The sequence below is a fragment of the Elgaria multicarinata genome, chromosome 22, assembly GCF_023053635.1.
Source record: "Elgaria multicarinata webbii isolate HBS135686 ecotype San Diego chromosome 22, rElgMul1.1.pri, whole genome shotgun sequence".
NCBI classification, from domain to species: domain Eukaryota; kingdom Metazoa; phylum Chordata; class Lepidosauria; order Squamata; family Anguidae; genus Elgaria; species Elgaria multicarinata.
Window position 1 is genome coordinate 10,096,737 of NC_086192.1, and position 27,990 is coordinate 10,124,726.

Below are 27,990 nucleotides of genomic sequence, written 5' to 3' on the forward strand. Positions count from 1 at the left end.
CCCTGGATTGTATAAAGCACTTGGCTGTAGTGAGAGGCTAAAAATGCTTATGATACCTAGCCGTGTCCTCTTTCCTTGCGCTGTCTTCAAGAAGATCAGTCATAATGGGCCATATCCTGCATTCAAGAGCGCCGTTTCCTGAAATGTAATGAACATTACACTTGTTTAGTCAGATGAAACGATAGAATCTAGTCCAGGGGATCAGAACTGGATGCACGGTACAAATCAAGGACATAACACAGAAATATTTGTCAAAGCCTTTTCTCAGATAATGGAAAAGAGACTAAATACATTTTTTTTATTATGAACAACCATAAGGAAAACCTGCAGGCATCCAATGGATTCCATCTATATTTTTGTCTGTAAAGTAAAAGGGGGAAATGTTAAATGTACTGCTCTCTGCCAATAACGAGACTTAAATTAGATGCATTTTTTTTGTCTTTATTTTTGGGAAATTAATTAACAACAATTAAAAAAAGAACTACTTTTGCTTTATGCTTAAAAAAATCCTCAGCTCAAAACCCTGCACATTAGATGCAAAGATGCACCGAACATCTTTTGTAGCTTGACCCTGAGATCTCCAGAGCAGCTGAAATTTCTCCGTCTATTATATTTCAAATAAATGTTGAAAGCTTTGCAGTATATTATATGTGTTCACCGTTTCTGCACTCACCACAATATTGTAAAAGGCATTCCCCATTGCTTGCTTGTAAAAATCTTCTTGCTGCCGATATTCAAGGCTGCTGCGACCCAGTTTTCTTAATTTTTTATCCAGTGTTTTCAGAAGAAGCTGTGACATGTCCTTGCCATTCTTGCTTGCTTGGGTTTCCAAAAACTTCCTTATTTTGCCAATGGATAAGAGGTCATTTAGAACCTACATTGACGTGATTGAAAAGGTAAATCGTAGGATGTTAGTACCATCGTAGTTCTGTGTATACACTCTGGACTACAATTCCCAAACTGTAACCAGGGCACTCTAGCATGCCATCAGAAAATACGTTAAACTAAAAGCTCATCCGAGACCAAATGACACACCTACTCTTCATGATTTACTGGTTCCGTTCACAGAAGCCAGGCCTGGAGAATTCTGACTTACCATGAATGAGAAGCTACATATCTGTTTCCTTCTGCTTGCCTCTGTCCTGTTAGTGTGAGTGGGCAAAAAACATTAGAGATCACTTGTTTAGCCTGTCTGAGCCGGCAATCCTGGCCTCTTGCTCTCTTTCCAAGCCAGAACAGCAAACCAGGGTTTGATCTTGGTTTACGAATCCTGGCTTGTGAAGGGAGCAATGTGCTTGGACAACACTCTAAATAAATACTTTTTTTTTCCGTTTGCTATCCACTTGCACTAGTGGAAGGTGACAAGTGAGGTTGTGGATGTGTTGAATCGGTGCCTGGCTGCGACAATGGACTGGATGAGGGCTAATAAACTGAGACTCAATCCAGACAAGACTGAGATGCTGTTAGTAGGTGATTCCGCTGACAGGATGGGGGGTGTTCTACCGGTTCTGGATGGGATTGCACTCACCCTGAAGGAGCAGGTTCGTAGCTTGGGGGTCCTTTTAGACCCATCATTGTCACTTGAGGCTCAGGGGACCTCAGTGGCACGGAGTGCCTTCTACAAACTCCGGTTGGTGGCCCAGCTACGCCCCTATCTAGACAGGGATAACCTGGCTTCAGTTGTCCATGCTCTGGTAACCTCCAAGTTAGATTACTGCAATTATGATAAACCAGGATATTCCAGTATCCTGGCTTACCATTCCATGCAAACGCGCCCACTGGCCTGAGATGTTCTGGCTGTAGAACATCTTCCAGTCATCGGTAACATGCTATAGCAATTAAACATTTTAAACCTGAAAGTTCAGTGTGATTGCTTTTTGGTCAAACAACGATCCACAGCAACAAATAACAGGACTGGTTTCTGACACATGGTCAGTGGAGTCTTGGTGGCACCAATTTGGGTGGGGCTGTGAATCCGTTCTGGGTTTTAGTCAGAACAAGCCAGAACTCGGAGCTATCCAAGGTGCTGAATCTAGCTTGGGGCCTATGATTCAGCACCTTGGAAGCTTCTTTTTTTTTTTTTAAGAGTTCTGACATTTGCCAAGACCCATAACATTACAGCAAACTCAACATTTGAGCCTGAACTTCACTATATTTGTTGTTCCATTACTAAAAGTTTCCATTCCTTAAAACAAATGTGTTTTTCCAACTCAACTCCATTCCACTGCACTTCTCTTGGGCTTTATCCAATGTTAGCCCTCCTTAGAGTAGACCCATTGAAATGAATGGGACTTGAGTTAATCTCAAATACCAATAATTTCAATGGGTCTACTTGTAAGTAGGACTAACATTGGCTACGATCCCTCGTCAGGGATCTTAGCGACCCATTTTTTTTTTTAATGCCAATCTCGTGAAGGAGGGTTTTCTTCACACCTACCAGTTTAAAACTGTTGAACCCTGATGAATGCTTTGCTGTTGTCACACACGGCTTTGTCGTAATAATTTATGTGGTTTAATTCGAAGGGAAGAAGACAAAAGCAGAGATCCCCCAACAGCCAACCTCTATGGACTGGCAATAAGTTAAGTGCCAATGTCTGAGGGTTCATTGCAAGTGCAGTTAAAAGAACTCTTGCAAGATGCTAAAAGCCACTCATTTGGAGCATATCTTTAAAATCCCCTAAAGTACCATCTACAAAAAGAAATCGAACTCTCACATACTAAGTAGCCTACTTTTTCGCTAATGCAAAAGGCAGTTTCTTGCACCCTTGAGCCCAATAAGAGGCTCTCTTTTTTTCATTGAGTCAACACCACACTGCTCCCAGCCATGTTCTTATGTAATTAAGCATATTAAAAATAGTCTAGCACCCTCTCTTCACAACCCAGCTCTGATTTTTAGTAGTTAAGCTGGTGATAAAACAGTTTGTATTATTATTATTATTATTATTATTATTATTATTATTATTATTTCCATCAGGCTCTGTGACAGAGGATGCGATGAGAAGCTGGGAAGCAGGGCCACTCCATCAGCCCTGCTGAAAGACTGGCTCCATCAATGAGCTCCTCTCCCTGAAATATTTCTATTTCAGCTGGTCGTTATAAGAACTACTATTTGACTTTAATGACAGTTGCCTGAGGGGAAGGGCTGTAGCTCACAGGTAGAGCACATGCTTTGCAGGCAGAAGGTCCCAGGTTCAATTCCACCCTCTCCAGCGTGGGCTGGGAAAGATCCCTGCCTGAAACCCTGGAGAGCCACTACAAGTCAACATTGACAATACTGTGCGAGGTGCACTCAGTATAAGGAAGATTCTTTTGTGTTGCTTTTTTCCTCTTCCCTCTCCATCCTCTTTTCCTTTCGTGTTGTGTCTTTCAGACTGTAAGCCTGCAGTCAGGGAGTTTTTTACTGCCGGTATAGAAGTCACTCTGGGAGCCTTTCTTTGACTCACGAACAGGGTAAAAATGCTTTAAATAAATAAATATTCATGAATTAATAGTTTTATTCTGCAGCACAAGAAAGCCCAAGCTGTGTGTCGGTCTTGAGAGAGCTTTTATTTGTTGTGAGAAAACAAAGAATTAAAGCACAGCTGGGGAATCTTCCACTACAACACCCATCATCCCCAACCATTGACTGTGCTGGCTGGGGCTGATGGGAGTTGCAGTGCAGCCACATCTGGAGGCCACTGATTCCCCAACCCTAAATTGGCCCACGTCACCCAAGCACAGAGGAGGCTGCCCTGCTGTGTCTCTGCATGAGAACCTCACTGGGTAACGTTGGGGCAGTCACTGCCTCTCAACTTAACCTACCTTACAGGGTGGTTGTGAGGATAAAAGGGGTAGAGGAGAGCCTTTGGATTTAGGAGCTAGCCCACCCTTTCCCAACCTGGTGCCTCCCCAGATGTGCTGGCCTGCAATGGCCACATCTGGGGGACTTTAGGTTGGGGATAGCTGAGCTAGCCTGGCAGCAGCTCGTGCTGAAAAATGAGATACAAACTACTTAAACAACTAAAATATAAGCAACAAGAACCAGACAGATGCATGCAAGAAGCTTCAAAGCACAGGCACGGCGGCATGGATTTATCATCGCACAAAACGTCAAACTTACAAGCAACTCATGGCAGTCGCCATCGAAGTAGTGGCCATCCCATAATTCAACGATGACGCTGCCGTACGTCGCGAGAAGCTTTAGCCTCTTGTTCCGCAAACCTTCAGCCATAACCTCCTTCACAGGTCGGGAGCGTACGCGCTGAAGAAATTCCTTGCAAACATATTGAAAATAGTATACTTTCGAGAAGGAAACCCAACGTATGACGTTTGAAACGATACGGGTCAGAGTTCTCTGACTTGTTATGAGCCAAGGGCCGTTGCTTTGATAATCATGCACACCCTGAGACCACGTTTCCACTGAGAACTGTGTGCATCATGGCTACAATTCTTCCTCACTTCCTGTTGCCACTCAACCTCTCTTCTATTTCATTCACGGCTTGGGACCTCAATACTTCAAGGACCACCTCTCTTTGTACGAATCTAGCCGTACGAATCCTCCCAAGAGGAGCTCAGGTGATGGCAGTTTGGGAACAGGCCACATCAAGAATCTGCAAGCAAGCACGCTATTTCTGAATGTTCCCACATTCATAATCATACATGCACAAAACCCTTCTGCTAAGCTAGCTTTCTACTTGCAAGGGGCTAGGGAAACAGGAAGCTGCTTTATACCAAATCGGACTATGGGTCCTTCTAGCTCAGTATTCACCAGCTTTTCCCAAACTGGGGTCTTCCAGATGTTTCGGACGACAACTCTCAAGAGTCCTGACCGTTGGTCATGCTGACTGGGGCTGATGGGTGTTGAAGTCCAAAACACCTGGAGGGCAACAGGTTGGGGAAGGCTGGATTACACTGAATGGCGGCGGCTCTCCAGGGTTTCAGTCAGGGGGTGCTTCCCAAACTTTGCTGGAGATGTTGAGTTTTGCACAGCACCTAGCACTTTCCCAGTGCTAAACAGCATGCAGAGTGGTGATGTGGAACAGGGGTGAAGGGGTATGAAGAAGAGCTCCTTGCTTACAATTTCCACTGAGCCACCCTCAGGGTAATAACATTGGCCTACCTCATAGGGCTGTTGTGTGAATTGCCGAGCTGATGTTTGTGAACAACATTTTGTTCATCCAGGTAAGTGCTATACCTTATAGGTACAACCTGATCAAAGTTAAGCCCTTTTCTTTCCCATTAATTTCAATGAATTTAACTCATTCACATTGGAAGTGCTTTTATGTATTTGTTACATTTATATCCCACCCATCCTCCTCCTCCTCCTCCTCCTCTCTATTTTATCCTCACAACAACCCTGTGAGGTAGGCTAGGCTGAGAGTCACTGACTGGCCCAAAGCCAACCAGTGAGCCTCATGGCTGAGTGGGGACTAGAACCCGAACCCAACACTCTAACCACTATACTGTACTGTGTCTCTATCGATGGGACAGAAAGGGCTGGATTTAGGGTGTATAGTTGTTTTAAATATTTTATGCAGTGTGGGGTAGTGGTTAGACTGATCAGTTTTGACGAACAGAGGTGGGGCAGGAAAACTTAGGTTCAAATCTACACTTAGGCATGAAGCTTACTAGTTTGTTTTGAAGCTTACTGGTTTGTTTACCAGTCTACCTCACAAGCTTCTTGTGAAAATTAGACAACCTTATGAGCATCATCGGGCGAGCGTTTCATTGCACGCTCGTTACTGGGCACTCACGGATTTTCGTGGGTCTCTCTCACGACGCCGTCTGCCTCCCGCCCCTTCTTGCCTTCTTGCCTTGACAACACCCCCACCCACCCCCAGTAAATCCAACTTATTTGTAAAGACGGATATTGCTGTATGCAGGAGAAGCAGTGGGATCAAAATGGACCACTGAATGGGCCACGTGCACATTGTTTACTTCCTCTTTCAAAAAAGGAAGTAAAGAGGGACAAATGCGTGGGCGGAGAAACGACGGTAAGCAAAAGTGATTTCCCCCTGTGCGATGATGCTCTATGTCAGCCGCCCCAGGCCCATTGAAGGAGGGGCAGCTTATAAATATGACAACACACACCCCCTCTGGCTACATCCATAGCACGAAACGTAACACCTGACTCAGTATAAGGCAGCTTCCTAGGTCTCCTAATGGCTACAGCCAGAGGTGGGCAAGTTGTAGTCCTCCAGCTGTTTTTACCCAGAACTCCCATCAGGGTCGGCCCTACCCTTAGGCAGGGTGAGGCAGCCACCTCAGGCGGCAGATGCTAGGAGGCAGCAGCAGCAAGGTGTTCAAGGAGAGAACTGTGTGGCATGCAGTCTACTTTGCGGCCGCTAAGTTAGCTCTGCTGCCTTCAGGTTCAGCGGAGAACGTTGCCCCCTGACTAGTGTTGAAGGCAGGTTTGTCTGCCCGCCCAGTACAAGGAATGGGAGAGGGCAGCATCTTGTCTTTTGCCTCAGCTAGCAAAATGTTTGGGGCAACTCCCATCATCCCTCACCATTGGCAATGCTGGCTGAGGTTAATGGGAGTTGTAGGCCAAAACAGCTAGCAAAATGTCTTGGGGCAACTCCCATCATCCCTCACTATTGGCAATGCTGGCTGGGGCTAATGGGAGTTGTAGGCCAAAACACCTGGAGGGCAAATTGCCCACCTCTGGGCTAGATCAACCAACAAAAGATTTTGGCCCCAGTGGTTAATCAACTAAAGTTGCACTTGATTCGAGGCTAAAAGCCTACTTGTCTAGCTCAATAGGTATTTTATTACATTTACATCCTATCTGTAATGGAGAATGCTCAAGCTAGGACTTTGGCAAACCTCGCCAAGAGAGTGTATGCGCCCCCCTCACTGAGAGATGGTTCTCAGAAAACGCTGAAATTCAGACGCTCCCCTCCCTATGTCTCCCAGCCCTGTGAAAAAAAGGTCAGTACTTACGCCGCTCGGCACCCCCTGAAACAACGGGGCGCTGTGCACTCCACTTCTCACACAGCTCCTACAAAACAAAATGCAGCGTGAAACAAGATAGAAATGACTCCCAGTCTCAGGTTCCTGCTCTTTTCTTCTGAAGTTTTAATTCAGCTCTCCTCCCTCACCCCCGGCGATAATGCATACGCCGAATTGGAGTTTAATTAGATGGTAACCAGAGGGGCTTTTGTGCTTATGAGGTAATAAATACTCCTTGAGCTAATAAACTCCAAGCCAGTAGGAGTGGTTATTAATCTCATATATATATATATATATATATATATATATATATGTTATCAAGTTAGCAGAAAGAGACCCCTGAAGTTATTACTATTATTATACGGTTATATTTTTCCTCAAGACCACTGAATTGAAAGCATGCAGGGAGTTTAGAAACCACAATATAGACTTCTGGGCAACTAGCCCAAACAGCATTTTTCTCGAGTGTTGGTTGGATTTCGGTGGGGCTATGATTCCATTCTGGGTTTTAGTCAAAAACAGCCAGAACTCTAAAAGAGCTGTCCAAGGTGCTGAAACCATTTTGGGGGCAGAGTTCAAAGCCTTAGATAGACCCTTTAGAGTTTTGGCTAATTCTGACCAAAGCTCAGGATGGAATTACTGCCCCACCAAAATTGGAGGCACCAGCCTCCACTGCTCAAATCCCACCTGGCACAGGGTGAGCTCAGGTGAACTTCCTATCGATGTGGTTAACATCTTTTTAAAAATATTTAATCTCCCACTAAAAAAAAATATCCATAAAACACAAGGCAATAAAATATAATACAAAACCTTTAAAAGTTTAGAAGCGGATCAAAACCTGAGTAAAATACAGAAGCATTGTAAAGATTGAAAGACACAGAAAAACAGCTTTTAAAACAAAGATGATGGGGTGAAAGCCAGGGAAAATGAAAAGGCCATCAGTTGGGGCCAAAAGACCGCAATGCCAGTGCCAGGTGAGCCTCTCCGGGGAAGGGGTTCTACGAACGGGGAGCCACCACTAAGAGGGCCCTTCCTTTAATGGCCACATGCTTCGCCTCATTTGGTGGGGACAGCTGGAGGAGGTTCTTTGAAGATTGTCTTAGAATCCAGACAGGTATACATGGGAGTCTGGCCCATTCAGGCTCCTGCTTCTCCCTTGATGGGTGCCCCCCACCCCTGCAGCTTAGCTCTGGCAGAGACTGAGTGATGGAACCAAAGGCGCACCAGCTGCAATTGGCCATTCAGTGGGGAGGCAGTTTAAATTTAAAGGCTTATTTATTAAATGGGGGGGGGGCGCACCCAATGACTAGGTTCGCACAGCATGCTAACCCCCACTGAGTGTGGGTTGTTTGTTGAACCCTGGGTTAGCGTGTTGTCTGAACCCAGGACATTTTCCGCAGGGTGGCTTGTTAGCCATGCAGCATGGCTTATTCTTCTCAAACAAGCCACCTCGAGGACACGTGCTTTGTTGTCATGTTGTTCAGGGCGATTAACAAGCCACGCTGCCCGGTTAACGAGCCCCCCTGTGGAAAATGTCCTGGGTTCAGACAACATGCTAACCCACCACAGCAACCCACCGTTCAACAAACAACCCACGCTCAACCACTGAGTACGGGTTAGCATGTGGTGCAAACAGACACAGTACTGAGAATGCCTCAAAACATCTCAGGCTGATCCTGTGGGGCACAGCTCCGTTTCTGCCTAAAACCGCTCCATCGGCACCCCAAAGATATTGCTGATTAAAAGGACGCTTGTGCTGTGGGGACAGCCCCTTCGCAGAATTTGTCTTCCGCCGCTGCGGATTTGTATTTTTCCAGAGCAGAGTACGCACAGCCTTGGCCCGCAAAGGACGCTTACGTCGGCAACTTTAAATACCGTAGCCGTGAGCTAGAGAGCCAAGCCTGCTGCACAGACCTCGATACAACACACACACACACACACGCCACCCGGGCCATCTTAACTGTTCCAAAGGTTCTTTGCCTAGCTTAGCACGTTGAGGATTTAGAAACTCACTGTTTCAGACTGTCAGGATTTATATCCCAAACAGCTGTGCCAAGAAGTCACAGGAACCAAACAGCCGTTCGGGGAGCACCATAATCTATTTGCTTCTCCTCAGTTAGTTTTCGATTTCAGCGGCTTTGCAAACAGCGGTGCGGCACCCTGCCGCATCCCAGAAGCATGTCTTGGGTTGCGGCATTCCCAGGCAAGGAAGGGTCCCGTCCAAACCTTACACTTGTCTCCAAAGACAAATTGCATTTTCCCCTCTTGGGTTTTGTAAGAGAGAGGTACTTGCCGACCCAATTCTAAAGCGAGGGCAGGCAAAGTGATGCAGGCAGGCACCAATATCCCCCTGCATGCCTTTCTGAGAGCCTTACCCATCCCACTTTGGGTGGTGATCCACAGAGAGAGAGAGAGAGAGAGAGAGAGAGAGAGACAGACAGAGGGAATGAGTTGGCTGGCAGAATGTGGTGGGGAGAGAGAATAAGTTTGCCTTCTGTGAAAGTGGTTTCTCCCAGTGCTGAAAAAGGTGCTGGTTCATGTCCCCAGGCTCAGACCCTACCTCTGACTTCTGCTCAGGCTTTTCGGTAGGTTACTAGCTACGCCTCTAATGGCAGCCATTTTGGGACTCTTCACCTGGCAAAAAAGCAGGGGATAGGGGAAGAAACCAAGTCCCCCAAACTGGCCAGGTATTATAGCCCTGAGGTGTGCAGTTTAGCAAGAGACCCAGTCTCAAAATAGAGATTTGCAGCCTGGATGAATTAGGTGTTGCAGGTTATCCGATTACACCTAGCAAGGCATTTCGGGGGCTGTCTATACATTTTAAAAGCCCCAAGGTGGCTGTGCGGTGGCGCTGCGTCGGTTATACGACGCAGCCGCCAATTCCCTGCCACTGCGGGACTTTCCTGCAAAGCTGCACGTTTAAAAAGTTGGGGACTTACCCTGACTTTTTAGGCTGGAGCGGGTCACCACGGCTCTTCCAGCGTCTGACCTTGCTCTGGGCTGAAGGCGACCTCTGATTGGTCGCTGGAAGCCGGGCAGAGGGCGGGTCCAGCGAGCTGAATTGCTGCTGGAAGGCCCACGCTGCCTCCTGCCATCGGGATTACCCGCGGCCACCCTGCAGCAGGGAAAGCATGGGGTTTTCCTGAAAGTGGCAGCAATGCGGTGCCATGAAGGCAAGCCCTTGGGAGGCAGGAGCAATGGCTGATCTCTATTTCTGTAAACACAAAGGCCAGCTGTAACCCTGATCTGTATTACCTAGCGGCCGGAAGAACAGCTTCTTACGTTGCGCTGGACAGGAGGGGGCTGAGAAAGCACGGGAGAAGACCACAGAAAAACACAGAGCGGCAAAAAGTAGTCAACACCATCTTATTGATTCTCTATAAAATTAGTGAATAAAAGGATGACAATTCCAGAACAAAGGGATAGAAGGAGCTCCTGATAAGAATAACTTGTAAAAGTTCTGGCATCTTTTAAATGTCTAAGGCGCATGTATTTCCTCCGAATGAAAATGATCTAACTTGCTGATATTAAATCTCCAGGCGGGGTGTTATTCCTAGAGTTTATGCAGATGGCTTTGCCCTCCGGATAAAAACAAACTTTTAAGGGGGGGAAATGGCTGTATCTTTGGGGAATGGTTTTAAGTCTAGGGATAGCTACATTAGGAGATTTAGCACCATTACTTCATATCTGACATTTATTCCTAGTTTGGTAATACAAAAATTACCAAATAAAATTGGCACTTTACTCGGGATTTCTTATTTTTCCACAGGCCTCTGCTAATACGGAAGACGGCAGTCGTCAAATTTATTCAAGTTTTTCTTGTCAACAATATCATTAACCAAATCCCTCAATTTCAAAGTTAATAAAAGCATCTGGGTTTTCTAGCACAGCAAGACTGGCTTGCATATTTAAACCGCATACATAGATGAATTTGCATTGGGCCGAATTTGCATATTAATGAAGGACTAATTGCTCTTTGCAGTCAGTTTCCTGCATATGAATTTACTACTCTTTGTATGATCCCCTGCCTGCCCGCCCCGAATGTTTGAAAAATCCAGTTAAAAAAAGGCGAAAACTTTTTCTTTTTTTTTTAAAGCTGTAGAAATATTTGAGAAACAGGAAAGGAAAGGATACTCAGATTATTTTAAAAGCTTTCACCGATTCTTCCATTTCTGTCATAAGTAAAGTAGCTGGATAAATGTGGACTTTTGAAGTATCTGAATAAATGTGGACTTTTAAAGTCGCTGGATAAATGTGGACTTTTAAAGTCGCTGAATAAATGTGGACTTTTAAAGTCGCTGAATAAATATGGACTTTTAAAGTCGCTGGATAAATGTGGACTTTTAAAGTCGATGAATAAATGTGGACTTTTAAAGTCGATGAATAAATGTGGACTTTTCCATGCAAGGTAAGTGGCCTAACACTTCCAACATTGGAGAGAGCAATCCTATGGTCCTTGGGAGAGTGTCCTGTAGAACATAAGAATGTTCGGAAAACCCTTCCGAGGTTGGAGACAGCACTCGGAACTTGGAAGTTGGAGATCTGATTGCATCAGAAAAGTGACCTCGGAGGAGCAGGAAATGGGGAGTTCCAATGGGGGAAGAGGAAAACATAAGAACTTAAGAAGAGCCATGGTGGATCAGACCAAGGGTCCATCTAGTCCAGCACTCTGTTCACACAGTGGCCAACCAGCTGTTGTACAAGGACCCACAAGCAGGATGCAGGTGCAACAGCACTCTCCTGCCCATGTTCCCCAGCAATTGGTGCATTTAGGCAGAGTACAGATAGCGCAGAGTACAGGTAGGGGAGAAGGTAGGTCAGAATCTACTGGTAGATCACGGGACGATTTGCAGGGATCCCGACTTTTATTTGCTTAATAGTGGCAACCAGAGGAGGTTCGCCCTTCTAAATCAGGCAGGGTAGGGGATGGAATTGCCCTCAGCACAGATCTTCGATGACTCCACTTCCCCCAGAAGCAACAGCACATGTGGAGGCCACCTGGTCACCATCACCTCCACAGCTGCCCACAGGAAACCCACAAGAAGGATATCAGTGCAACAGCACCTTCCCACCCAAGTTAAGAACATCAGAGGAGCCCTGCTGGATCATAAGAACATCAGAAGAGCCCTGCTGGATCAGACCAAGGGTCCATCTAGTCCAGCACTCTGTTCACACAGTGGCCAACCAGCCATCGGCATTGGATAAACAAGCAGGACATGGTGCAACAGCACCCTCCCGCCCATGTTCCCCAGCAACTGGTGCACACAGGCTTATTGCCTCGAATACTGGAGATAGCACACAATCATCAAGGCTAGTAGCCATGGATAGCCTTCGCCTCCAGGAATTGATCCAACCCCTTTTTGAAGCCATCCAGATTGGTGGCCATCCCTACATCTTGTGGTAGAGAGTTCCATCATTTAACTCTGCGCTGTGTGAAGAAGTCCTTGCTTTTATTTGTCCTGGATCTCCCACCCATCAGTTTCATGGGTTGACCCTGAGAGAGAGAGAGAAAAATGTCTCCCTGTCCACAAGGGTCCATCTAGTCCAGCATTCTGTTCACACGGTGGCCAACCAGCTGTCCACAGGAAAGCCACAAGCAGGACACGAGCGCCACAGCACCCTCCTGCCCATGTTCCCCAGCAACAGGTGTAGATAGGCATAAAACACAGTAACACCGCATGGCTCAAGAGAAACACATAAAAACCTAAGTCTGCAATCCTATGGGCACCTACCCGGAGATAAAGCGTGCTGAAAACAATGGGACATCGTTCTCAGTAAACATGGATAGGATTGTGCTACAAGTCTAAAAAAAATCAAGCATGGCGATGTCTATTTTCTTGAGCTCACCTGTCAAAGAGCGGAAGAGCCGTCCACCCCAGCTGCGACTGTGCATTGAGTTCAAGGGCCTGACCAGAATGTGGAGCTACTTCACCTGGCCTCTGTCCGCTTGGATCTGGGGTATAAAGAACATCCAACCCATATACCTGGACCAGAAGGACGCTGTGATCATCGAGATGAGGATGCAAAACCTACAACAAAGCACCGGGCATTTAGACGGACGCAAAACGAAGAACAGGTGCACCAAACCCAAGGAGTTATTTTAAAAAGACAAATGCAGTGACATGAGAATGAGGGAAACCAAGGGGTTTTCAGAAATGCAACATTCCAAGCTTCCGGTTCTATCTTTTTCCCCTTCTGCAAAACTACAGGGGGGGAATTGATTTGTGAAAAATATTTACATCAAAGGGTGAAAAAGGACACAAGTATTTAAGCAATCCTCACAACAGATTCTTCACCCGTGGGAAGATCGCTTTGCAAGCAAACATACAACCAAGGTGAATGCTGGATCAGCTACTAATGCTGTTTTCCTGCCCGCTACAGGTGAGCAGTCACCTTGAAAAGTTATTTTTAAAAGGCACTTGTGCATTTATGTCTATAAATCCATTCTTTTCTTTCTGTATTTTAAAATTAAGCCTCTTAAGCCATAATAAGTCTCTTGAGCCTTACCAACCTGCCCGATCACTGAGGGCATCAGAGGGCAGACTCCTGGTGGTTCCACGTGGACCTGTGACCCTTTTGGAATCCACCAGGAGAAGAGCCTTTAGTGTGGTGGCCCCTTCCCTGTGGAACTCCCTGCCCCTGGAGGTCAGGCAGGCACCAACACAAGGCTGCTTCCGGCGCCTCCTGAAAACATCTCCGTTTCGAGAAGCCGTCCTCAACTGACCAGCCGCTGTTTTTCTGGTTTCTTTATTTTAAATTGAACCATTTTAATTTGCTTTTTAAAATCTTCTTTCTTTTTTACTTTTTATACCTATGTTCACTGCTTCAGAATCTGTTTACGATATTGAGCAGTATATAAATATTGTAAATAAATAAGTCATAATAACTATAATAATAGTAATCTGCATCCATTTTAAAAACAGTGGTAAAACAGGAATTTGCAGGTTGTGTATGAGTGTGTGTTGGTGACATCGTGGGCACTAGCCAATCAGTGATCCCCACGGCTGGTACTAACCAATCAGCAACCCCACAGCTGACTGTAGCCAATCAGTGCCATTCACAGCTGGTTTTGAACCTTGCAAAACTAGTTTTTCAGGACTGATCCCTGGAAAGGAATAGGTACATTTGGGAGGAACAAGTCGATGGCGCTTCCAACCCAGGCCCATTGCTTTAAGGATGTTATGCCTGTCTTCACCCTTATGCTGAGCTCCATCGTTGGCTTTTAAGGCATGTCTTATATAGGAAAAATAAACCCTAGACCACAAAAAACAAGAACAATTTAAAAAAGTAAACACAAAGTCTTCTTAATCATGGGGAAATAATAACACAAAAGAAAGCTAACCTGGAGTTATCCTTGTAACACATGGATATCTGTAGAAAATTATGGCCAGGTAATGGTGTGGTGTTGATTATGTTGGTGATGATTAATTTTAAGGAGAAAAGACGGCGGAGGAGGACCTTGACTGCTAACAGCACACTCCAGAATAGCTAAATCAGGGATGTGGAACTTCAGGCTCATAGTCCAAATTTGGTCTGCCTGTGTCCTAATCTGGCCCTCTGTGGTTCCCCAGAGGGCCACAATCCCTTCCACTAATGCCACCCCTTTTGCCCAATTGTTTCCCGGCTTTTGTGTGTTTTCCCCCCACCATTCCGAACGGCTGAAATGCCTCTCCAAAGGCTTATTTACTGGCAGTAAGCGCATTAAGCTGAAATATGCTGGTATTTTTGGTATTTCGGCCCAGTCTCTTTTGCCCTTGCCCCCCACCTGCCACTGAAACGCAGCCCCCAAGAGCTGCACCAAAACTAAATCCAGCCCTCGGGTGGAAAGTGGTTCAGCGCCCCCGAACGAAATGCACGAAGAGATGCTTTCAAACCTCCTCTTCGAATCGTCAGTCCTGAGCTTAAATCTTGCTCAGGCAATCAAACGAGCAATCTGACTCTCCTTTGTTGCAAGGAAGAGTTATCAGCAGTTAACATTTCTGGGCACAACAGATGTTTGGATGTTTCAGGAGTATCGTAAATAGCAGGAACTGTGCAGTATATTACAGAAAGCTGATCTCAGTTAAACGCTCGTTTTGCGAACGAGGGGGTTTGGGGGTTTTTCGGAGTCCTGCGGGGAAATTTCTGGAGGCGATGGAGCAAGCTCCTTCGTCGTGCAAACACATAAGATGCTTGGCTTGAAAAGCAGACAGCACTGTAGGGCTATCCAATGTGCCAGGCTGAAAAAAATGGGAGCTGTGGTCGCTCCTGGGGGTGCAATGGACCAAACAGAGGACAATCTGGGTAGCACAGAGAGCGAGCAAATTCAGCTAGACCAGGGACTCAAGGAGATCTCATCCTAGGAGGAGGTACAGGACACTGTGAAAAACTCTAGCACAGCACGGCATTTTGAAGAGCCCGCTGAGTTATCCTGTCCCAAGGACATCTTGCTAGGGGCTTCTGACAACTCCTCAATCCTCCCCTCTGCTTCATACACACACAACTTCGACCCACGATTCCCCCCACTTCACCCCTAGGGCTGCAGAAGCTGAAGCAGCAGTGAACCCTGGACCAGTGGGAAATTCAGAGCCAATGGAGGAATCCACGCCTAGCTGCCAGGAGGCTTCTCTGTCAGAGGTCTCCTCTGGAGGAAGGGTCTGCTCAAGAGGGGGAAGAAGCCAGAGAAGGACCACGTAATCTAGCAGATAACCAGGAAGGAGAGGAGCTATCTCTAGAGGTATCCATCTCTCATTCTTCCCCCCGCCCCAAGCAATATTTAGAATAGGTTTATTTAAAAAGCTTCATTTTGTATATATGCTCCAGTTTTATGCTGCTTATACAGAGTGAGTCTTCACTCTAGCCTCTGAACGAGTTAACATAGCCCAGTATGTATAAATCTCTTGCTCTCTTGGGGAACATGGGTGGGGAAGTACTGTTGCACTGTGTCCTACTTGTGGGTTCCTGGTTGGTAGCTGGTCGGCCACTGTGTGAACAGAATGCTGGACTAGATCAGACTTCCTCAACCTGGGGCGTTCCAGATGTGTTGGACTGCATCTCCCGGCATTCTGGGAGTTGTAGTCCAACACATCTGGAGCGCCCCAGGTTGAGGAAGGCTGAACTAGATGGATCTTTGGTCTGATCCAGCAGGGCACTTCTTATATTCGTAGGGCCACAATGTTTGGGACAGTGAAAGTGAAAATGCAGATGGCACGGGAAAGAACCGTGTTTGCAAGGCAGGAGCAGAAGGAAATGTTGTACTATATTCCACAATTCCTTCTCCAGCCACTAAGAAGTTCTATTGCAAGATCGACATCTGTGAATTCCTGTGCGTTGTTTGCTTTTAAAAAAATAACAACATTCATTAGTTGGGAAAAGTAAGAGCAACTGGAACAGGAAGTAATAATTACACATGCAGAATCAGTCCAGAACCCGAAGCTTAACAGGTCTAGACTGTGCTAGATCCCTTTAGCGAAGCTTTTTCAGGCCAGAAACCATTCGTTTCTCCTGCCCAGGACATACTTGATGCCCCCTTGGTGTGATTTTTTAGAAGAACAAAAAAAAAATCTATATCCACTCCATTTGGCTGGCCTGTTTGAAGGGCTTCTTGTTGCAGTAAAATGGCCACTTAATCCAACTGAACTCCTGGCATTATTCAGTGTGTCCCAATCCTGGAAGACCCTCATAGCTTGGTCAAAAATTATTCCCAAGCAATGACAAGCATAGCTATTTATTTTCACATGAACGGTTAAACCAATTGTTACCCGTTCTTGCAGGCTGTCCTAACCATTTACAGGACAAATGCAAACATTGAGGAGGAGGATGTATGCCACCTTGGGTTCCTTGGAGGAAAAAAGGCGGGATAGAACTGCAATAACTAAAATAAATAAAATGTCCGTCTCCCCCCACCCCACCCAGGAGTCACAGCAACTGCATACCACAGAAGAGTCAGTCCACCGTGGCGATCTCTGTAGGCTTGTGAAGTCGAGTTGCCGCATCAGGAATTTTTCGTCTCCTCCCCAGCGTTGCGGCAGTTCATGCAAGCGCATGCTTGCAGCCCCCTTCAAGATTCTGGCTAGCGCATTCACATAATACCCATCAGCTGGTAGACGGGGGGAAAAACAGTATATTAACCCCAGTATTCAAAGGTTCATAAGAACGTAAGAGGGTCCATCTATTCTAGCACTCTGTTCCCACAAGTGGCCAACCAGCTGTCAGCCAGGGACCAACAAAGCAGGACACTCATGGAAAGAAAATCAGAAGAGCCTAATTTCAACTATACTTCCTCTACAGTAAGGCTCCTCCAACCTAGTGAGTCCAGATTGTTTTGGACTACAAGTCCCAGCACAGCGTTAAACTATGGAATTCACTTCCATGAGATATAGCGTTTGCCACCAATTTGGATGGCATTCATTTGGATAAATTCAGAGAGGACAACGTTGTCAATGGCTTCTAGTCCTGATGGCTCTACGCTCCCTCCAATATCAGAGGCAGTAAGCCCATGTGCACCAGTTGCTGGGGAATATGGACAGGAAGGTGTTGCTGCACTCATGTCCTGCGTGTGAGTTTCCTGTGGGCAGCTGATTGGCCACTGTGGGAACAGAATGCTGGACTAGATGGACCCTTGATCTCATACAGCATAGCTCTTATGTTTCCAGCATCTTTGCTCATTGGCCATGCTGGCTGGGGCTGATGGGCCCTGAAGTCCAAAACATCTGGAGGGTTCCAGGTTGGAGAAAATTGAAGGAGTGGCTGAACTAATAAACCTTCTAGTTCTATCACTCCGAGATATGGTAAAAAGCAACCGTCCTCTCTTTTCCTGATGTTCAGATACGAGTGCTATTGGTTATACAGCCAAAATGGCACCACTCATGCACAAGACGGAGGTATTGGCAGAATTGGGAAACCCTCAACATTTGTAGAAGTACAAAAAAAGTTAGGGGGAACCCCAAAAACAGTACAATGAGGACTGAGAATGCTCAGCAGATATGGAATGCTGGCTGGCTATTTAGGGAGAGGGGGCAGGTGGGAGAGGGAATGGAACAGGATATCATGGAGGAGGGCATGCAGTGAACAGGAGTACACCACGCTGCAACATTTTGTTGCAAACCCCACTTGTATTTACTTAATGGTTACATTTGTATCTCTCCTTTCTTCTGTGGAACTCAGCAGTTCCATGGGGATTCCCCAGACAGTCTCCTCTCTGACCAGACCCAGATCCACTGAGCTTCATGTGCCTTCAAATCATAGCCTGAATATTGCTTAGTATATTTTAAGGGGAGAAACCCTCCACCAATCGTGTTCTTTCAGCTTCCGCGCCTACCTTTAAGCCCAAACGCTTGCTTGATACGGACACGCAGGCCAGCTTCCTGCCGATAGCGGACTGCACGATGTAAGTCAATGCACTTTAGAAGACGCTGTGGTGACAAATCTCCCCCCTCGTCTAATTTTCCCACGCACCAGGCTTCCAGTTGATCAGGCAGAACTGCACAAAACAAAGAATTAAAAAGTGTGGAGCAATATTGGTAGCAGTGGGACAAGAACCGCTTAAGGGGCAATCCTATGCAGGTTTAGATGGGGTGGGGTCCTACAACTCCCAGCGTTCCCCAGCCAGCATGCTGGGAGTTGTAGGAATTTCCTAGGCAGTAAGCCTATACACACCACTTGCTGTGGAACATGGGTGGGAGTGTGCTGTTGCACCGTATCCTGCTTTGTTGGTCCCTGGCCGACAGCTGGTGGGCCACTGTGTGAACAGTGGTGGACTAGATGGACTCTTGGTCTGATCCAGCAGGGCTCTTCTAATGTTCCATCTAAACATACATAGGATTGTCCCTTTAGTGATGCTTAGAATAACCACTAGTGTCCACTGCAGCTGTCCTTCACCTGGTGCCCTCTAGATGTGTTGGGACTGCAACTCCGATCATTCCCAGCTAGCATGGTCACTTGGAATGATGGGAGTTGCAGTCAAACACATCTGGAGGCACTACACTAGGCTAGGGAAGGCCGGTTTAGTGTGCATCAATGCACTAGTGCTGTTCAATTACAGATGAACAATGACGACAATATTTAGCATACATGTGCGCACACTGCTATTCAATGTTCAAAATCATATTCTATACATGAGTGCAGCTGTGGTTATTAACAACTGAACAGGGGTGTATGAGCATTTCGTTTTGGCTCGCAAAATTTGCGAGCATGCAGTGTTCAAAGCCCTGAAGGTGATCAGCTGAAAATGTTTGCAAATTTATTTATTTATTTATTTATTACATTTATATACTGCCCCATAGCCGAAGCTCTCTGGGCGTTTTACAAAAGTTAAAAACATTGAACGTTAAAAAACAAATACACAAAATGTAAAACCAAAATTTAAAATTGTCAGACATGTCATAATTATATGCCCTACTGCAGTGATTTTTATCCTGGTGCCCCCCCCCCCCGCAAGAGGATTCTGGGAATTGTTGTTTGGGGAAGTGCTGAGAGTTGTGTTGCAAATCCCAAGCTCGGTCTCACAAAACTACAAACCCCAGGGCTCCCTAGGAAGAGGAAGTCAAGCCAGTTTATGTCCGTGGTGTAGGTCTGCTCCAGCTGGTCAAAGGGGTCAAAGCGGTCAAAGGGGGTCTTCATGAACCCGGCTCGCCCACCTTCATACCTCTGCTTTGCGCCTCGTGACTTAACTGCACGGCCATATCCAGCACACGTTCGGGGAAGCTGTTGTCCTTCTGGAAGCTGGCAATGATCCCCAGCTCTGAATTATTTGGTTTCGCTCCATCGGTGAAATAGTATCCCGTCAGGTAGCTTGGGGCAGCCACCGGCATCTAGAGAGGAAAAGAACAGCCCAACCCTTTCAACCAGTGGAGCGGAGATGGGGGATGTGTGCTGCCTCAGATAACGCTGGACTGCAACTCCTATCATTCTTCGCTATTGGCTATGCTAAGGCTGATGGGAGTTGCAGTCCAACATCTGGAGGGACACGTGTTCTCCACTCCCTGCGGTACAGTGTCCCAACCCGAAACACTTGGGAATGACTTTGTTGAAGTGGAAAGCGGTCATCCAGTTAATATAACCGATGGGATAATTAGAGTAATTGAAGAGCCTCTTTATCAGGAAAAGTACACTGGAAATGAAGACTGTGCAGATGGGAGCTGATCTGTCTCCTTCTTCCTTTGGGCTATCACCTATGACCATTTAAATCTGCTTCTTTTCTACACATGCACCCAAGTAACTATATCAGTACCACTGAACATAAGAAGCTTCCTTGTATTGGGCCAGATTATCTGTCTGCCTAACCCAGTGCTCTCTGTTCTGACTGGCGTTTCTCCGGCCTCTCGGTTAGACAGGGGTCTTTCTCATCACTTGCTACCTGATCCTGAAATTGGAGACGCCGGGGATTTAATCTGGGACCTTCTGCATGCAGACCACGTGCTCTACCATTGAGCTATGCCACCTCTCCGGAAGGGAGATGCTTCCAGGCTGCACCCTCAAAGCAAAAGAAAACATTCACGTTCCCCAAGCTTTGGGGGCACATTTGGAATTTGGAGGGAGCGTCATGGGCGCTCTCACAAAATGGCTGCCATAGGTCTCTCTCTCTCTCTCTCTCTCTCTTTGTGTTGCGATGGGCATGGCCAGTCACAAATCAGGTATTTCCAGAAGCTGTAAACTGGTGAGACTAAAAGAAATGTAACTCGCCCAAGAGAAAAAAAGGGAAGAGCTTCAGAAATGGGTTGTAATTCTTGTGAACCACCCAGAAAGCTTTCGCTATTCGGTGGGATAGAAATGAAATAAATAAATAAATGAAATGAAGTAGTAAAAAATGTGTAAGAGAAGTACCTTAAAGGAGTGCAGACTGCAAAACAGTCCAATGGAATAGACATATCTGCCTTGTACTGAGTCAGACTAGCCCAATACTGTCAACACTGACCGGCAGCAATGGCTCTCCAGGGTTTCAGGGCTCTTTCCCAGACCTACCTGGAGATGCCAGAGATCAAACCTGAGACCTTCTGCATGTAAAGCAGGGGTTATATCACTGAGCTATGGCCCCTCTCAAAGGGGGCTGACCCTGCCCAATGGTCACGGAACACTGACTGACTGTTGCAGAGGGGGAAACCGAAAACCAGGAAAATGAGATGGAGTGCCTGGAATCCAAAACAGCTGGAACATGCTGAAACTTCAATGGGTTCAAAACAGGGCAGCAAGATTGTTAAAGGGGAGTGGCCAACATACTACAATACTTTTCCAGCTGCATTGGCTGCCAGTCCATATCCAGGCCCGATTCAAAGTGCTGGTATTAACATTTAAAGCCCTAAACGGCTTGGGGCCAGGTTATCCGAAAGAACGCCTCCTCCCATATGTGCCTGCCTGGACCCTAAGACCATCTTCAGGGGTCCTTCTCCGTGAGCTCCTGCCAAAGGAAGTGAGGCAGGTGGCTACCAGGAGGAGGGCCTTCTTTGTGGTGGCTCCCCAGCTGCGGAACGAGCTCCCGAGGGAGGTTCGCCAGGCACCAACGTCGTATTCCTTCCAGCACCAGGTGAAGTCTTTTTAAATCTGTATTTGAAATCTGCATTGCTCTTCTGTTTTATTCCAGTTGTACTTTTTTATTTTGTGGTTTTAAACGTCGTTTAAATTTTACGCTGGGCCACGCGGTTTTAATTTTTTGCGAACTGCCCGGGGAGCTTTGGCTATTGGGCGGCATAGAATTTAAATAAATAAATTGCGTTGCAGTTTGGACTTGTCAACAGATAGACTTGCCTGAGTCGACGGCAAGAGTCGAAGAAGAAGAGTACAGCCAGAAACAACCGGAAGGTGACTCAGCAAAGATGGAGTAAGAGACCAGGGTCCTTCCTCCAGCAAGCCGGCTCTCAGTTTTAGCTGAAAGCCGCCCACGTTGAGTTGTCCTTGGGCATTAAAGACTCGGATTGCACAGCTTCCTGCAGCCGCCAACAAAGAGGAGACGATTATTGGTTGGGTTATGTCAAACGTCCGAACAGGCTTTCAGCTCCTGGAAATCAATAGGTCTACTTTTGTGTGCGGAAAGGTGTGCGGAATATCGTTCTGGTTATTTTTGTGCTTTCTTTTGTTTCTTTATTTAAAAACAAAACAAAAACCTCCTGCTGTATCCGAGACTGATGGTTTCAATTATTTCTTTGCACACCACGGCCTTGAAAAATGCTTCTTTTCTTGATCAGTAAGCTAGATGATGACTCCCCTCTATCACATATTCCCTAGCCGGGTGTCTTGTTTATGTGTCTCAGTTAAAAACTGCATTTGCCATCTGCCAGCCCAAATTGCCTAAAATGATCCAACTAGTTCAGTATCCAGCAGCAAAGTAAAATGTAGGGCCTCAGATCTGCACCGTTTTTCACATCCACATTTCTCTCTCTCTCTCTCTGTGCATTCTGGTGCCCAAGACTGATTAGGCTGTGTCTGCTCCAGACACATCGCTAAAACCAACCCTTCATGTGATATTTCCCCTTGTTTGAGGCCTTAAAGATTCAAGGGGGTGCTACAGATGGAGCCTAAGAGATGCTAGCAGTGGTGGTAGTAGGGGAATTCACCTACTTGTGTACTGTCAGCCAGCTCTAGCCAGCATGCTTAGGCTACTGCAATGTGCTCTGTATGGGTGTTAGAGTCAGGCTGGTTCTCCCTAGTGTGGGGGAAGGGGTTTCAGGAGGTTAATCAAACTCAGAATCTGAAGAAGGAGGAGGAGGAGAATCATAGAATCATAGAATCGTAGAGTTGGAAGGGGCCTACAAGGCCATCGAGTCCAACCCCCTGCTCAATGCAGGAATCCACCTTAAAGCATCCCTGACAGAGGGTTGTTCAGCTGCCTCTTGAAGGCCTCTAGTGTGGGAGAGCCCACCACCTCAACAGGCAACTGATTCCATTGTCGTACTGCTCTAACAGTCAGGACGTTTTTCCTGATGTCCAGCTGGAGGAGGAGGAGGAGGTGGAGGAGGAGGAGGAGGAGAAATCTATCAGCCAAGACAGGAAATGGGGTAGGAGATCCTTCAAGACTCTTCAGGAGTCAAGGAGGAATCTTCCCAGGAGCTTATTGGAGAAAATGCCAACGACCGGTCCCTGGTAACTCCGCCTTTGTCAGAGGGGAAAGGGACTTTGGAGTTAAAAGATCCTAGAGTCCGCCGCAGGGGCAAGCGAGTGGACTTGCGAGTGGGTGACAGGCGGTCTGCCAAGCTAGCCACTCGCCAAAGAGTTCTCGAGAAAGACCCTCCCTGAGCTAAAGTGGCTCTTGGACTGCGCGGGAGACCCTCCCTTTTAGTTGAAAGGGCAACTGCTTAGCTTAGTTAGCCTAATTAAGCTTAGAGGAAAGCTCCTAGCACTCTCACTTCCTGCAGGTGTGAAGAGATGTTTATTTGTTGAATAAAGCTTTGTAGATTACACAGCAGACTTCTTCATTGTCTCGCATCTCATGGAATCACGACAATGGGGCTACCCTTCTGCATCCAGAAGGTTCAATTTGTGCAAAATGTGGCATCTAGGCTGGGAATTGTTGCATGGTATCAGGATTATATTACACCTGTCTTCAAAAACCTGCGCTAGTTGCCAATTGCTTTCTGCATTCAATTCAAAATATTGATTTTAACCTTTAAAGCCTAAACGGTTTAGGACTTGGCTATCTAAAGGGACTGCCGGTCTCATTATGAACTTGTCTTGTCTTGATGGCACCATTATCAGCAGAGGCATGTGAATGGGCTTTCCCTTGTGTTGTACCCAAACTGTGGAATATATTCCCCTAAGAATATGATCGACTCTCGACTTCTAGAAAGGGTGTGAAGGTGCATCATTTCAATTTAGCCTTTTAATTTCGTCGTTTTAATGTTTTACTGCTTAACGTCCTTCTTTTTTTAAAAAAATGGTTTTGCTGTTTTAAATTGTTCTACACCTCCTTGTGATTAGCCACTCATAGAAGTTTGCGAGTCCTTTACACGACGCATAAGTTCTTCTGCGGTAATATCGCTTTTTAAAAAATCAGAGATAATGCCATATTTAAAATTATAGTGGGATGTCCCCAGTAGTTAAAGCACTAGATGGCGCTGTTTCATTGAACATAATAACATTGCCAGGAGGGGAAGTTTTCAACTCAAAATCATGTGGTCCCCGTCTAAAGGAGTGTCATAAATGTGGAAATAATCCAGAAGAAACAACCTTGGTAAAGGCATGGGGTTTTTTCCCTTAATGTAGAGACACCCTACGATTCTATGATTATTCCAGAGGAGGCTGCCGATGTCAGTGGGGCGGTGAATCTGCACCGACTTTCAGTCAGAACTCTAAAGAAGTTTTCCATTGGTTTCTTCAGCAACTCATGCTAGATGTAGGCTGCGTTCACCTCTGCCTGTCCCTCCCCGGCACCTGACATGAGCTCTATCTTAAAGGAACTATTCAGCAAGAGTAGTCCACTCCCCTCAAGCAAACACCGTAAGATACTCAAGAGGAAATGCAAAGGAAATATAACCATGCACAGGAGGGGAAGGAGGCAGGGAGACGGGGCGCAATGACTTCTAGGTCCAGTTACCTAATAGAACCAGGTCTCTGGAATCTACATCCACTGTATGGACTTCAAACAGAAGCCAAGTATTCTTGTCTATGCCATCTGAGACGCCTCCGCTTATTGACGCTCGGTACTGGAATTCCGGATTTCGAGATGAGCTCTCAAGAACAGGAAAGGCTACGATACGGTGCAAATGGCTTGAGACAGAATTCCTGAAATGACCGGTAACCTAATGCGGAGGAGAAAAGATTGGTGTTTAGGCTATTAGCGGGTAGCCAAACTAGTGCAATGCAGATGTTTTGGACTACAGCTCCCAGAAGCCTTTGCCAGCATGGGCAATGTTTAGGGATTATGGGAGCTGTATTCCAAATACTTGGAGAACATCAAGTAGCCCACCCCTGAATTATAATCTCAGACAGATGTACGTACACAGACACTTTCAGAGATGTACTGAGCTGAGTTTTTAATTTTTAGTCCCTGCCCTGAGTTTTTGGGGGCAAAGAGCAAAATAAACTACCATTCTTCCATTCTTCCTCGTGTTGTTATTCAGATAATTAAGGGAGTTGTCCTTGATTGGGAGACCTTTTTCTCCCTCTCTTACAATACTAAAACCCAACTGATCGGTGGGGTTTCAGGACAAATGTCGTAGCGTTGGTCACCAATTTGGATGGCTTTAAAAGGAGGTTGGACAAATTCCTGAAGGAGAAGGCCAGCGATGGCTACTAGTCCTGATGCCTCTATGCTAGCTCCAGTATCAAGGCAGTATGGGCGGAAGGGTCTTGCTGCACTCCAGTCCTGCTTGTGGGTTTCCCAGGGGCAGTTGGCTGGCTGTGTGAGCAGAATGCTGGACTAGATAGACTCTTGGGGGGATTCTACACGCCGTACTGAGGGCGCTTCCATGCGCCCCCCAGTGCGGCCCCAAAGCGATCGTGTAACTTGCCTGGAGAAGCAACGAGGAAGAGGCGTCCTTGCCGCCGCCGCCACCCACCTACTTCCTCGCCGGCCGGAACGGAGAGCTCGGCGGAAGAAGGCAGGGTGGAGAGCTTCTTCTGCTCTCCACCCCGCCTTCTTCCACCGAGCTCTCCGACCCAGCCGGGTCAGAGGTAGGTGGGTGGCGGCGGCGGCCGCAAGGACGCCTCTTCCTCGTCGCTTCTCCAGGCAAGTTACACGATCGCTTTGGGGCCGCACTGGGGGCGCATGGAAGCGCCCTCAGTACGGCGTGTAGAATTCCCCTTGCTCTATCCAGCACAGCTCTTCTGATTTTCTTATGTTCTTACCTCTACAATCAGAGAAGGCAGAATTTTAACTGGCATGTATTTCCCAAGAAGTCACGCCTGGCAGAATTTCCTGTTCAAACATTTGCATGAAGTTTCAAAAACAAAGGCCACAGATGCACACACAGCCTGGCAGATCAGGAAAGGGTGGCCAGAACCCAGATGCCCACCAGAGACCCTTCATTGGGCTGGTCCTAGATGCAAGAGGCGTCGAAGTTCAGGCAGGACAGACAGCAGCTCATACCAAAAGCCACCGTTCCCTGTGCAACAGGCCTCTGCAATAATCGCAAACCTGCCTGCGGCAGTCTGGAATGCTAATAAGAGCTACGTCCACTGAAGTGGGTAACCACAGAAATATTCCTAAGCTCACCTTTGTGATCGTTGCGTTATCAGGTATATAACGAAGTGCATCTATGTACAGATCAAAAGGCTGGTTTACCCTCGGAGGATCTGGTAATACGACACCGGGATCGTGTGGAACCCAAGGGGCATAGAGAAAAGAGGGTTCTTGAAGCCTGGTCAATACAAACAAGCAGAGGAATAAATAAAATAATAAATAAGGGCACAATCCTATGCATATTTAGAAAGAAAATAGCCCTATAACTCCCAGCGTGCCCCAGCCAGCATGGCTGGCCGAGGAATGCTGGGAATTTAGGACTGTTTCTGTAGGTAGAGATACCCAGAGGTAGAGATACCCAGAGTTGGCTTCAGGTTTTATTACAGAGTTATTCCTTTCGTTTCTATAACGCCGAATAACCAAAGCTCTCTCTGAGCGGTTCACAACAACTGCAACCATAAAATACATGATGATAAAATAAAATATGGAAGTTTAGAAGCTAAAAAACACCCCATAAAATAAACAAATAAATAAATAATAAAAATAAAACCTAGCAGCAGTGGGGAGATTTAAAATATAGCAACAGATTTAAAGAAGAGCCTCGTGTGGCGCAGAGTGGTAAGCGGCAGTTACTGCAGCCAAAACTTTCCCCGCAGCCTGAGTTCGATCCCAGCGGAAGCTGGTTCTCAGGCAGCCGGCTCGGGTCGACTCAGCCTTCCATCCTTCCAAGGTCGGTAAAACGAGGAAAGGTAACTGCAATTGGGGAAGGCCATGGCAAACCACCCCGCTACAAGGTAACTGCGACTGGGGAAGGCAATGGCAAACCACCCCGCTACAAGGTAACTGCGATTGGGGAAGGCAATGGCAAACCACCCCGCTACAAGGCAACTGCGACTGGGGAAGGCAATGGCAAACCACCCCGCTACAAAGTCTGCCAAGAAAATGACAGCGAAAACAGGCGGCCCTCTAGGAGTCAGTAATGACTCGAGTGATTTGCACGAGAGGTTCCTTTCCTTTTCCTTTCAACAGATTTAAAACAACAGAAACTGAGGGCTCTTGGAGAAGAAACTCTCAGCAGGCCTTCTCTCTCTCTCTCTCTCTCTCATACACACACACACACACACACACAGCCTTGACACCAGCTGCTACTATTCCTCCTCCTCTCTCTCATCATTGCTCCCACTTGCTTGCTTGAGAGGCAGAGAGGCTCCTCCTCCCTTCCACCACCATTGTCTATAGGCAGGGAAAGCCCCACAGTGACTGCGAGTCTGCGCTGCATCAATTATATGGCGCAGACGCAGCTTCGCAGCCTCCATGGGGCTTTCCTGCAAGGCTGCTCGTTGAAACGTCTGGGACTTATCCCAACTTCTCCAACGGCAGCGAGGTCACCGCCTGACATTGCTCCGCAGCCAATCCTGGGAGTCGCTGGTGGAAGGCGACCAGCGACTGGTTGCCTTCCACCCGGAAGAGGGCCGGGGGGAGGGGGAGGGCTCCAGTACCCAGATGGCTGCCATTAACCCCACGCTCCCTGCTTGGTGTCGGGGTTTTGGAGGGAGGTGGCGCCAACTCGCGGCCGTGAAGAAAGCCCCCAGGCCAGAGCGAGAGGCAGGTGAACAAGCTGGCTGCAGTGGAGAAGACGAGGGGCAATTCCAGGGGGTTCACGTCAATGTGGGTTCTTGGCAGATGCCTGAGTACTATGACCCTTGATGCCAGTTCTGCAGATACCTAGGCCTAGCGTCAGCACAGTTAAAGAGAATAAGAGATCTGGAGTTGGAAGGAGAGAATGAGTTGGCTGGCAGAGGAAAGAGAGAAAAATAGTTTCCCTTCTGTGAAACAGACTTCTGTTGGCACTGACAACTGTGAGTTCTAAGGAATTGTTCCGTATGTTGGGGCTCAGTCCGCATCTGTGCCTTGTACTCTGTCTTTTGGGCAAACGGCTTGCCCTTTGCCACGCCTCCCACGACAGCCAT

At 46.9% G+C, this 27,990-nt stretch overlaps 1 protein-coding gene across 1 annotated transcript; it reads right to left on the reverse strand.

Moving 5' to 3' along the window:
• Positions 1-7: 7 nt before the first annotated feature.
• LOC134412779 (uncharacterized) lies at positions 8-27,990 on the reverse strand. The gene is made up of 12 exons (XM_063146789.1): positions 27,876-27,990; positions 26,054-26,133; positions 24,434-24,638; positions 21,652-21,830; positions 19,556-19,721; positions 18,230-18,391; positions 16,845-17,008; positions 12,778-12,959; positions 6,922-6,979; positions 4,100-4,252; positions 674-874; positions 8-138 (listed from the first exon to the last, which is right to left on the reverse strand). Exons 1-12 carry the CDS (start codon positions 27,988-27,990, stop codon positions 100-102), a joined length of 1,704 nt encoding a protein of 567 aa, XP_063002859.1. The 3' UTR covers positions 8-99.